We start from the raw sequence: 13,243 nt of genomic DNA on the forward strand, positions 1-13,243 counted from the left end.
AGCTTGGCTCGGGAGACAAATATCTCCACTATGCACTAAACAAACTCTCCACGGGTTTATCCACCCGACGCTGTTTTTACCTCACAACAAGCCAGCGCTCGGTGGTGTCGTGCTTGTATACTGTGTTATAGCTGGCCAGGACTGTTTGTTGGCCACGGGGCCCCCTTCGTCTCATGTGTTTACAGCTTGGGTGGCCGAGTTGTGTGTTTCCAGGGGTTTCATACTGTCTGAGTTCTAGGTTGTGGTGTCGGGGGAGGGGGGTTCATGGGTGTCTGGCTTTGCACTGACTCGATATGTGTCTGTGTGACTTTTGTATTTCCCCTGTGTGTGTGTGTGTGTGTGTGTGTGTGTGTGTGTGTGTGTGCGTGCGCGTGCGTGTGTGCGTGTGTGTGCGTGTGTGTGCGTGTGTGTGTGTGTGTGTGTGTCATCCAGGTGGCTGGATGGCCTGGTCTCTGTGGTCGGCCTGTGATGACTCAGGACTGCAGATGCGCAGCCGGCTGTGTGGCTCCCAGGGCTCCGCCCCCTGCGCGGGGAACGCCACTCAGCGCCGGGACTGTAACGAGATACCTGGTTAGTCAGTTAGACACACGCTGGGTTCCCTCTGTCACCCTCTGTGCAAGTCTTTATCGTTCTCAGCACGTTCGCCATTGTCATGTACGCAAACGCATGGACGTATGCGTACTTGGCTGCACGCAGTGGTGGAAAGTAACAAAGTACATTTACTTAAGTACTGTACTTAAGTACGATTTTGAGGTACTTGTACTTTACTTGAGTATTTCCAATTTCCAATACTTTTACTTCTACTCCACTACATCTCAGAGGCAAATATTGTACTTTTACTCCACTACATTTATTTGAAAACTTTAGTTACTAGTTACTCTTCAGATATAAATCATGATATAATGAAACATACATTAACCACTTTAACCCTATTTTATACATAGGCTATTTGAAAATAGCCGATCTACAAGCTCACAACGCGTCGCGATGCGACGCGTTGTGAGCTTGTAGATCTGCTATTTTCAAATATTTAGTACTTTTACTTTTGGTACTTTAAGTACATTTTGATGCCAATACTTTTGTCTTTTTATATTGCAGTATTGGTACTTTTGCTTAAGTAAAGAATTTGAGTACTTTTTCCACCACTGGCTGCACGCACACACACGCACACGCACACGCACACGCACACGCACACGCACGCACGCACACTCACACGCACACACACACACACACACACACACACACACACACACACACACACACACACACACACACACACACACACACAGGCATTAAACCTCCTTTCTAATGATCAAAAACTTCCTCCTTTTTTACTTATTTAAACGAATATTGCACCCCCCCAGATGACTTGTTTTCAATCAATTACTCACCCCGTGAAGCCTTGAATTCATGGAGAATTTCTGTTTGTGTCGCATTCCTTCACAGTGATTGAACCATCCAAAAACAAAGAGAATCCTTGATGAATTGAAGAAAATAGGGGGCAGGGATTAGCAACTAAACTACAGTATATCAAAAATGTATCAAGTTTGTGTTTTCGTTGCTTCAAAACACCACATCTTCTCTCAAACTTTACTTTTTAAAACACTTCCTGTGTAAACAGCCTCAAGGCTTAAAGCTATACTAGGTAACTTTTTCAAAAAAACTAAAGTTAAATTGTATATCTTTTGTGAGTGGCAAATGTTTCACAACACCCACTCCATGAATTTCACCCCCGAAATACTTTTCTATTATATTTTCTATTGAAAGTGTGGTGGGGCGCCCTTCCCGCGAAAATGACGTCATCCGGCTGGAAAACGGAAACGGAAATGCACCGGTTTCCTGTTTGGCCAGGAACTACCGCGCTATTAACAAAAAGGAATCTCACGCTGTTTTTAAGACAATATAGGATTTGAAGATGGAAAAACAACAGCAAATGAAAACACAGCTCACGGTAACTAAAGCTCCACTGGCTAAGAGAAACGATCCGCAGATAGTATAAAACAATTAAAAGAACGCTTTTTGAAATGCTTCCGCCTTCCGGTGAAAACAAATGGAATTCTGGGTAATGCAGGACTCCGCTAAATACCTGCAATGACGGTAGTGACCAGCAGAGGTTGCTAAAAATCGTTATTTTTGGACCTACCTTGTACTGCTTTAAAGGTTTCATGACATTCAGTTTTACCACACATTAAAAGTCTTTGTCATGGTCCTTCAAACGTGTATAAAAAGTTTTAACAAAAAATTCCACTCCAGTGATCCATGGCAGGTGTTTTTCTCTCACATTTCTAAAGCCTTTTCAACTGCAATGAAAAAATAAATCTTTGCCTGTGTCGCTGTTTAGGGATTTTGCCTGTCAATCATCGCCTCTGCTCCTCTGGGCGGGAGAGTGGGATTAATGGCCTGTGACTTCACTGCCCAAGGGCCAAACTCAGATTACTTTTCAGCCTAATTATTCAGAAAACCCCAGACCACAGAAAATCCACTGAATGTTCAAAGTTCAGATTTTTTGGGTGTAATTGAGGTCATAAAACCCCCCAAAAAACATTACAAAAAAAAAAAAAGTGAAAATGAATGTCATAGAACCTTTAAGTAATTGTGAGAGAGAAATGCCATTTGGGGTGAAGTACTCCTTTAACTGTATAACTTGGCCGGACATGGAAGCCATGCTCCAGGTTTGCGTGAATGGACCTTGTTATGCAGATATATCATCTTTAAAAACTCCTTAAAATGATCTTTTGCGGCCAGATCGCATCATAACTCGCCATGCTAGGAATACTAATGGCTCCGGACCACAGCAATCAATATTAATGGCATGTCGCAAGACTCACAACACCAAATCACATCTCATTTTATCGTGAATTTTGGACAAGACGACGGGACTTTTAAGGTCTCATGCACGGGAGGGGTGTGTTAGGAGGAGGAATTACCCCACAAATTTAATCAGGGAATGGCTGTGCCTGATTTTTTTTTTTACACACACACACACACACACACACACACACACACACACACACACACACACACACACACACACACACACACACACACACACACACACACACACACACACACACACACACACACACACACCCCTCTCTCCTTGGCCCCCTCAACGATGGAGGATGGGATGGGACGTGTTTCAGCTGTAAATGATCATCTCTGCATCAGCAGCTCTGCCCTTACAAAGGTTAAAAAACACTGAACGCATCGCTCTTCTTTTTATTCCTCCACTTGCTTTCATTGGGCGGCTGATTGAAAAGTTTGGAATTCTCTGTCGTAAAAAAAAAGCCCCCGCTCTCCTCCAGAGAGCCTTTCCAAACAACATCCAAACCACATTTCATGTTAATCATTGTGTGGTTTTGTCATTCTGTCTGCATGTGTCACCCCCACCCCGTCACTGTTTTGTGTGTGTGTGTGTGTGTGTGTGTGTGTGTGTGTGTGTGTGTGTGTGTGTGTGTGTGTGTGTGTGTGTGTGTGTGTGTGTGTGTGTGTGTGTGTGTGTGTGTGTGTGTGTGTGTGTGTGTGTGTGTGTGTGCGTGAGTGAGTGCATGAGTGTGTACGTGCATGTGTGTATGTGTCTGACCCTGTGTCCCTCTCCCCTCTGCAGTCATTCTCCCTGCATCTGGCTTTGATAAGGACCAACAGTGCGGAGGTAAGTGGATTTACAGCCGTGTGTGTGTGTGTGTGTGTGTGTGTGTGTGTGTGTGTGTGTGTGTGTGTGTGTGTGTGTGTGTGTGTGTGTGAGTGTGAGTGTGTGTGTGTCGTACGGTGTATGTACACCTTATTTTGGCCTTTGTGGTTTTCCATAAGCGTGTGTGTGTGCACGCTCTCACACATTTACGTGTGCATTTCCATGTGCGTCTCTTTGTCACCTATTCACAGAAAAGCCCACAGTGCGAGCCAGATATTCTTTAAAGGAATATTTCACTTTCAAATAGAATAAACATAAAAAATATATAATGTAATATAATATAAATATAATAATAAAAAGTAATGGAAAAATCACGGCCCCCTCACGCATTAGAAGGACATTCTAATGTGTGAGGGGGCCGTGATTTTTCCATTACTTTTTTCATTAATTTTTTATATATTTTTGTTATGTTTATTTTATTTGAAAGTGAAATATCCCGTTAACCCATTCAATCCGGGAATGCATCTGTGTCATTTTAGATTTTAGCTATAACCATTATTTTACACTTTGGCTATTCAAAAATTGAAGATATACAAGCTCATACCGCGGCACCGAGTGCCGCGCTATGAGCTTGTAGATCTGCAATTTTTAAAAAATCTTGAAAATGTGTGCAAATCTTTGAATATATATATTTTTTACAGCGAACATTTTTAACTGAAATCTTTGCGTCTGGAGGGTCCCTGGAACAACATATTTTGAGATGGGGTCCACGGCCAAATACATATCATTTTGGGGGTCCTTGACATTAAAAGAACCACTGATTATACAGCAACATAGGATTTAGAAGACATTAGAATCCCCAGAAGCAAAGATTTGAGTTACAAATGTTCGCTTTAAAAAATATTGTTCCAAAAATAGCAGATCTACAAGCCCCATAGCTTGTAGATCTGCCACTCGGTGCCACGCTATAAGCTTGTATATCTGCTATTTTTGAATAGCCAAAGTATAAGATCATCTAAAATGACAGTCTTAATGGCTTCATGAACCTTACGTTACGGCTCCATTTGGGTCTGTCTTTACACTTCAGTTCAGAGTTAAATGAACACTGAGGATTTCATTGTGCACTATTATATGCACTGTCGGGGAAGTGAGCCTTTTATTGTCGTATATTCGGGGAAAGACACCACATTGAAATGACATCATGTCTGATCTGATGCAGGGCTGTTCATGATGCTGTGTTCGTCAATGACTGTTTCTAATGAATATGAAATATGTATACTTAAAACGACAGACAGTATAACACAGGTCATTAATTTATGAATAAACATAAAAAGATGAAATATGGAGGTTTTCTGCCTGACAGTGACGAATGACGATATGTAATAAAAATATTAAAATAGAAGTATTAAAGTAGAGGAAGGGAAACAATCGTTTTTCTTTTATACAGTCTGTTGCACACATGATAGACGATTGTTTGTATATGTGTATTGTATTGTGTTGTGTGGATACTGTATGTTTTTATTTTTCACAGCTCACAACTTGATCTGATTTACTTCTTTTCAAACTTGACAATGTTCCAAACATTTAATTTCCTGTTTGGCTGTAAACATGCTGTCAGCCCAGTAACAAAAAAAGCTCAATCAATGTCAATGTCACAATGATCCAATATATCACTATGGAAATAAAGCCACAAAGTATTTTTTTTTTACTCTGAGAGGGTACAAATGTGTTACATTTTTAAATGAAGACTGAGGATTTTACTGTGCAGCAGTGGTTTGGGTGGGCTCTACTACTTTACATTACATTACAAACATTACATTATGTAATGTAATGTAAGTACCAATGAGGTTGTAGTACCAATACCAAAACGTAAAATCCTGTATTAAAAATGTTACTTGAGTAAAAGTACAAAAGTATTGGCATCAAAATATACTTAAAGTAATAAAAGTAAAAGCACTCACATTTTCTACAAGCTTGAGCTACAAGCTCTTCAAAGCTGTCAAATTATTTTAGTGCATGAAAAATAACAATATTTGCCTCTAAGATGTATTGGAGTAGAAGGCTATAAAGTTTGTTTTTGTTTTTAAATGGAAATACTCAAATTAAGTTAAAGTACCTCAAAATTGTACATAAGTACAGTTCTTGGGTAAATATACTTATTCACCTCTGCCTTTATCACCTCCTTCATTTTCCCAGCGTTCACCTCCATCCACCTAATCGCCACGGGCGTGTCCTGCTTCCTGGGGGCGGGGCTTCTGTCCTTCCTGGTCTATGTGTACTGTCAGCGCTTCCACAAGCCGTCCCAGGAGTCGGCGGTCATCCACCCCACCACCCCCAACCACCTCAACTACAAGGGCAACACCACACCAAAGAACGAGAAGTACACACCCATGGAGTTCAAGGTAGATTTTTGGTTCATTTGACTTACTGTATATATATATAATACTGTATTTCAAAAACAAGGCAACAGAAAATGTACGATAGACTTTTTTATCAGCTATTACTGTAGATCATTGTCACCGTTGTATATTTTTTCCTCCTTTTTTACAGAAAAAAACCACAAACAATACAAACAATCCCGTGCAGCCCTCGCATCCTACATACTTTCACATTATTACATTCTCTTTTATTATTATGTTTTGGTACCAGCTTGATAGATCTGTATCCAAAAAGTTTGAGATGGTCCAAAAACAGGAATTGAGGTTTTTTTAAGAGATAATCTTGTCTTTTCAAGTTGAATACATACTGTATTAAAGGTAGGGTAAGTGATTTTTTTTTTTGTTAAAAGGTTAAAGTACTATATTCTGATAGTAATCATTGCTACAGAGCGTTTGTTCGGTCACAGGGGTCTCTCCAGCTCTTTAGTAAACAGAATATAAATACATTTTCAGGTCGGTGACAACATTTAAGCCAATCAGGAGAGAGCACTGAACATGCATTTTCTGTTTAATAAAGAGCTTGAGAGACATGGGAGACTCCTTTTACTGAACAAACACTCTATAGCAATGAGTACTATCAGAATATAGAGATATTGAACACTTATTTTAACAAAAGTAAATCACTTACCCTACCTATAATATTTCGTAAAGCCAGTTATCATGTGAGGGAGGGGTGACATGTTTCTGTCTAGCCAAGGAAGGCTATGATATGCCGCCTCACAGACTTCCATAAGTTACAGTTGGAATTCCAAACAGAGCCGTGAGGGGGTTCAGTTTCCCAACAAAAACACTATCAAAAATGTGGGACCAAAACTCAAACAATTTCGGGCATGACCAGAATTAACTTGAGCTAACTGCAGAGCTAAACTAACAGCCCAGATATTTCTGTGTATTGACACTGTATATTTATTCACATTCGAGGGCAGTGCACACAATTCATGTTTTATTTAGAACTTGTATTCATGCGTTTACTTCAATTTGAACAGTAACTACGTGAGATGAATTGCTGATCATGTATATTCCCATTCACTATTCTGTGTTTTGCTCTATAAACTATAGACCTATAGCCTACTTACTGTACTCTTTATTCCCTAAATCCCCACAGCCCTAGTCTTTATTAATGAGCTCCATTATGTTGGTAAACCCCAGGTCAGCCCTTGGCCTCTCATTAAAAGTCCAACTGTGGATTCACATTATATAAACACAAGAAAACAGTCACTGGAAGCACATTCATCTTTGGTATGCAACTACCATACTTGGTAAAAAAAAAAAAAAGTAAAAGATGGCCACACTATACGTCTGTGTGATATTCTCCATCACCAGTGATTGTCAAAGTTACGACCTAAATAAAAGTTGTCTCACTTTGATTCACAATATATTGACCCTTTTGGAAATTAGTCTTGTGGTGGGAAAAGTACTCAAATGTTTTACTTAAGTAAAAGTATCAATACTGCAATGTAGAAGTACTCTGTTACAAGTAAAAGTCCGGAATAAAAAATTTACTTGAGTAAAAGTACAAAAGTATTGGTATTAAATGTACCTAAAGTACCAAAAGTAAAAGTACTAAAATGTTTGAAAATAGCAGATCTACAAGCTCACAACTAAAGTAATTAGTAACTAAAGTTTTCAAATAATTGTAGTGGAGTAAAAGAACAATATTTTCGTCTGATATGTAGTGGAGTAGAAGTGAAAGTATAGACAATTGGAAATACTCTAGTAAAGTCAAAGTACCTCAAAATTGTACTTGAGTAAATGTACTTAGTTACTTTACAACACTTACATTTGACTTGTACTGTAGTTGAGTAATATTTGACCAGGAGTATCTATGCTTTGACTCAAGTACTGGGGAATGAGTACGTTTTGTGCTCCACTGCTGCTGTCATATTGTTGTAGTTAAGTGAGCTTGCTGTAGGAAAGCACCCACTCAGTGTTGTTTCCATATTTATTTATTTATTATTATACGTATATTCTCTGGCCTGGTCTAGCTACCATCATACTTTTATCTAGAATCTTCATTCAAACTTTAAAATGTCCAGCTTCTTTGGGAACTGCGGGGGAAAACTTTTAAATGGAAAACTTTTTTTAAACTTGGATTTTATACCTGTAGTCGATGGAGAGGCAGAACGCCATATATGGACATCTATTTAACAGACTTGAATGTCAATATGATGTCTAGTTGTTCTTGTTATTGTCATCAGTATTATCTTATCGTGGGGGCTGTGGCGCTCACAACCATATTATTGCCTCTGAGAGGCTGTGCTCATTAACTGTAATAACCAGGAGGAGTGGGCGAGGCACTGCGTCCCGTGTCACTCCGTGTCATTAGAGCGTTGCGTGTTAGCAGGGTCTCCTCTCAACAATGGCAATTTGTAATTGCCACCTTTGTGCATTTCCGACGACTCTAACCAGATTAACCGTCTCTGAAGCTTTGGGCTTCAGAGATGTGCAGATGGATTACATTATTCAGATGCTTTTTCTCTGGAAAGTCTTTCACCATCTGCTGGCTTTTACCCGAGATCCAGCGATTGCATTAGACGGGATGTGTTTCAGCCTTGTTGTTATTAAAGGGGCCCACGGTGAATTCATGGCGTCTCGTAAATTTGCTTATTGATTATGCCTGACACGCTCTAAATTAAATTTGTTAAAGTGGTCCGCCTTGCTTATGAATGCACTCACAGTGCCCTTGCTCCAACCTCCAAGGCTTATGGAAGTATTTAAGTCACATTTAGTATATTATGCAATATGCATACACTGGCTGTAAAATGTTGGCTATGATGTATATCTCTGTGCAGTTTTTCACTCTCAAATGTTGATTTCTCTCTCATATAAAAATCAATATGGAATAAATCACTGAATACATGGATCTATGAATTTAACAACTTTCCCTGCTTTTCTCTTAGCTAGGGTTGAAATTATTAATTGAAAAATCTATAGTAAAGTGATTGAATTTTCTGAACTCAACTGACTTTTCTATTTATTCAGTATACAGTAGGCCTATATGTCTAGTTATTATTCAGGCGTTACTGATGATTATTCATACAAAAATCTCATTGTATAAATATTTTGGGAAGCCATCAATAGTAATCCCCTCAATATTATCGAGGTATTTGGTCAAAGATATTGTGATATTAGATTTTGGCCATATCAATCAGTCTGAAAAGAAATGCATCTAGATGAATGGAATCATAAAAACAAAACATAACATTACAGAGATAATAATGAGTTATAGCCCTGCTCTTATCTCCCTCCACTGTGTGTCTTCCTAGACGCTCAACAAGAACAACCTCCTCCCCGATGAGAGATCCAACTTCTATCCTTCGGCGCTGCAGCAGACCAACGTCTACACCACCACCTACTACCCCACGGCGCTGGGCAAGTACGACTACCAGCCCAACTCCTCCCCCTCGCCCTGCCGGACCTACAACAACAGCAACAACAGCAACAACAGCAGCAGCTGAGACAGGGCCCGGCCGCCGTCCGCACCTCCCTCTCCTCATTTACTCCCACGGTGACATAATGGAAACACGAGCCCGAAACCCATCTGAAATGATCCTCTGAACCTGGCCTTGCCCAGGATCACATGGTTCAACAGCCCACTGCCTCCCCCTCTCCTCTCTCAGTGCTCCTATCGTCTCCTCTGTAATGGTTGGGGTTTGTGTGTTCAGGGGACATACCTGCAATATTCCACCGGCCCGTAGTGAGTGAGTGAGTGAGTGGGGGGGCTGTGTGGGTTTGAATAACTGTGCCCACGCCCTCACCGCCCCACGCCCCGTGTCAGCTTGGAGACGGGCACTTATATAACTGGCTGAGGGTGTGTTATTACAAGGGTCTGGCAGTTTCAACCAAGTACTTGTTTTTGTGGAGAGCCAATGGAAGAACTACGGCACCGATCGGAATCTCCTCACCGTGTTAACATTGCAGCGGTCCAGAGACATAGCAGATCATTTGAAAAGAAGACGTTTCACTGGATCCGTGTGACGTTCCTCCGCAGTTCTTGTGCGTTCGTCTGGAATGAACACTTTTCACGAGTCTTTCAAGACAACGAAAGCGGTCGCTAAGAACAAATGGGGCACATCATTACACGCCTTGCTCCGGCGCGGAAATAAAGGAGAAGAAGAACAGCCACAAAAGAGAGAGCTCAATGAAGTCGATACTCAATTAAATTAGAGATCAATATCAGCTCGGCTGCTCGGGGTCGGCTGCTCTCTCTCCTCCATTTTCAGTTTTTTCACATGGCAGAAAAGATAACGAACTCAGCAGCCAATGATATGTTTGCTCTGCACACCAGTCACTATGTGACGTAGGTCATTGGAAGCTAGTGAGATGTTGTTTTACGACGCGAACACTACACATCATTACGCCATGCACGCGTGGACACACACACACACACACACACACACACACACACACACACACACACACACACACACACACACACACACACACACACACACACACACACACACACACACACACACACACACACACACACGCAAACACACGTGTGCATGGTTTGGAGAGAACTACCCGCTAAATGTACTAATGGCCGAAGTCTCACGGCCCATTGGTTGTACGGGCGAGGACGTTAACTCCAGAGTCTGAATGAGGGAGAGCTGTGGGGGTTTGTGGGAAATGCAGTCCATACGTGGGGCGGTGCACTGTACATAAAGCTTTGGGAATGCCTCGGGTGCCTGTATGCAATAGAAGGGGAAGGGACGGGGCTTGTTCTTATTTCTCGTTTGTTTTTTGTTTGTTGTTTTTGTTTTCTACTTTTTTAAGGATGACAAGGATTCTGGATGGGGATTTCTTTGATTCTGTAATAGATGCACTGGTTCTGCTGAGTGCTAAAATGGCTCAGTGGTCATATCAGATATGGCCAGTGTGCTGATCCACTGGACTGTGTGTTTTCTATGATGATACAAGGTAGTATAAGCTAGTAGAGTGATCCTTGATCCTTTTTTAAATGTTTTTTTTCCTCCTCTTTTTTTTGATGAAGAGGAAACTATGTGTTTCATGCTCAAATGAGCAGTAGCGTTTAGGAAGTATTTGTTAAGACAAATAAAGCATAGCTGATTAACTCCACGTCACTGAATCGACACATTTTTTATGTTGTTCATTTTGAGCGTTTTGGTAGCCGTTTCATCTTCCACCGTGTGTTAACAAGTGTCTGGGGGGGGGGGGGGGGGGGGGATACACCTAGAGGTGAATGTTGATCAAATGTATTTTATTTTATTTTCTACAAAGTCTGTAACAAAATGAAAATCATTAGGACCCCTCTTGTAACATAAAATCATGCTTGCTTTAAAGCATGCTAATGCCGAGGATTGACATAATGTGTGTATCCGTGTGCGTATACGCACCGTGCATGCATGTGTCCGTGTGTGTGTGTGCTTGCACGCACGTAGGTACGCGCATGGACTGTATCTCTTTTGAGTCTGTGCCTGTGAGCTTGAATGGGCAAGGGGGTCCAGCTCTGCATTTTGTACAATGTAAATGCTTTCATACATTATTGCTACAGTATATATATATGAGGAGATCTGTTAAAGGGGGATGTGTGCATTTCTTTTCCACTTTCTGATGATGACACAGCATTCTACTGTTTTTCCCCTATGTTCCATATACGAAAATGTTAATCAATGTAAGTTAAGGAGAGCCTCGAGCCCTCCCCGCGGGATGAAAACATTATTTATAGTCAGAGCTTGGTTTATAAAGGGCATTTCACAGCTGAGCTATATTTTATTATTATGCCTGCTCAATGAGTGCTAACCCCCAACAATGCTTCTGTCGATTCAGCTACTGTAAACGCACGAGATGAATGAGAGCTCTATCTGTATATAGGAGAGACAGCCTTCTGCAGCGCATTACTGACCCTGAGGAGGTTTCGGCTCATTGTAAATGTACCTGTACATTGTATAGCTAACACTGTTTGTTTTTAAAAGCCTTATAGTTGTTTAAAAAAAAAGAAAAGTAAAAAAAAAAGAAAAAGAAAAAAAAGAGAGAGAGAGAGTGCAGCAGCAGCAGCTAAGTACACACCAACCATGGGGTTTGTTTGGGGACAGAGCGCCACAACGCCACCGATTTATTGACCACTGAATTTCCCCTCCAAGGATCAATAAAGGTTTATCTCATCTTATCTTGTATCCTGCTCCAGCTGGCTGACCACGGGCTACAGTCTGATGGCAGCGAATAGTAAAACAAACAAATTGGTTTCTGCTTCAGAAAACAACACGAGTTAAAATAACACGACTTCGAGATGACCAGCAGAAGTGTGAGCATGAATTCATTCGCACTGAACTGCTCAAATAGCAACAAGCAGGGGAGTAAAATTGTCATTTGTGCATTTCTCCAGCTGTAATTTATTCATTTGTAACTCAAAGAGTGTACAAATGTTACATTTGTAAACTCTCAAAGTTAAATTAACACAGAGGACTTTCTGTGCACCAACGTCTAAGCAATTGATTGATTGATTGAAAATTTGATTTGGCAAAAAAAAATTAAAACATCACAATCACATTTATAATACTTTTGTCTAAAAGGTCTGTCCAAAAAAGTCCTTCATTTCATAGACATATATAGTAGCAACCAAACAGTTCAAATATCAACACAAAAATACAGAGAAAATAACACTATGTACAAAAATGTCTTCAGCAATGTCTTCAGTAATTGGTCCGTTGTGAGCTTTGTCCCCGGTGAGGCTCGGTGCCCTTCTATGCAACGTACCAGGTGTACTGTACTGTTAGACCTGTCATGTAGACTGTAATCACTGCCTTTTAGACACTGTGAATTTTTTGGTACCCTATATTTTTGTATATTGTACATTATAAAGGATAATAAACCTTGATGCCAACAATTCGTGGCTTGGTTCTCTACATTTGTGACTTTGTATGATTACATTTCTATTTAATTTAATTATGAAAAGTAGTCGAGTCGAGTGTTTTTACTTAAGTAAAAGTATCAATACTGCAGTGTAGAAATACTCTGTTACAAGTAAAAGTCGGGTAATCAAAATTTACTTCAGTAAAAGTACAAAAGTATAGTACCCATTGTGCAGAATGTCCCATGTTCAAAATGTGTGAAAATCTTTTGAAAATAGCAGATCTACAAGCTCACAATGCGTCACATCGCGACGCATTGTGAGCTTGTAGATCGGCTATTTTCAAATGGCCGAGATGTA

The 13,243-nt window shown here is 40.5% G+C and overlaps 1 protein-coding gene across 2 annotated transcripts in view; it reads left to right on the forward strand.

The window, feature by feature from the left end:
• The window catches only part of sema5ba (sema domain, seven thrombospondin repeats (type 1 and type 1-like), transmembrane domain (TM) and short cytoplasmic domain, (semaphorin) 5Ba), a 227,406-nt gene extending 214,487 nt beyond the window's left edge, over positions 1-12,919 (forward strand). For both annotated transcript variants that reach the window (XM_080456598.1, XM_080456599.1), the window contains 4 exons: positions 433-570; positions 3,608-3,652; positions 5,828-6,033; positions 9,336-12,919. In XM_080456598.1, the coding sequence (XP_080312724.1) occupies positions 433-570; positions 3,608-3,652; positions 5,828-6,033; positions 9,336-9,527 (581 nt within the window). In that variant the 3' untranslated portion in view covers positions 9,528-12,919. The remainder of the gene's footprint in view (positions 1-432; positions 571-3,607; positions 3,653-5,827; positions 6,034-9,335) is intronic.
• The last annotated feature ends 324 nt before the right edge of the window (positions 12,920-13,243 follow it).

Source organism: Gymnoscopelus braueri (genome assembly GCF_963280865.1).
Source record: "Gymnoscopelus braueri genome assembly, chromosome: 18".
In the NCBI taxonomy this organism is placed as follows: domain Eukaryota; kingdom Metazoa; phylum Chordata; class Actinopteri; order Myctophiformes; family Myctophidae; genus Gymnoscopelus; species Gymnoscopelus braueri.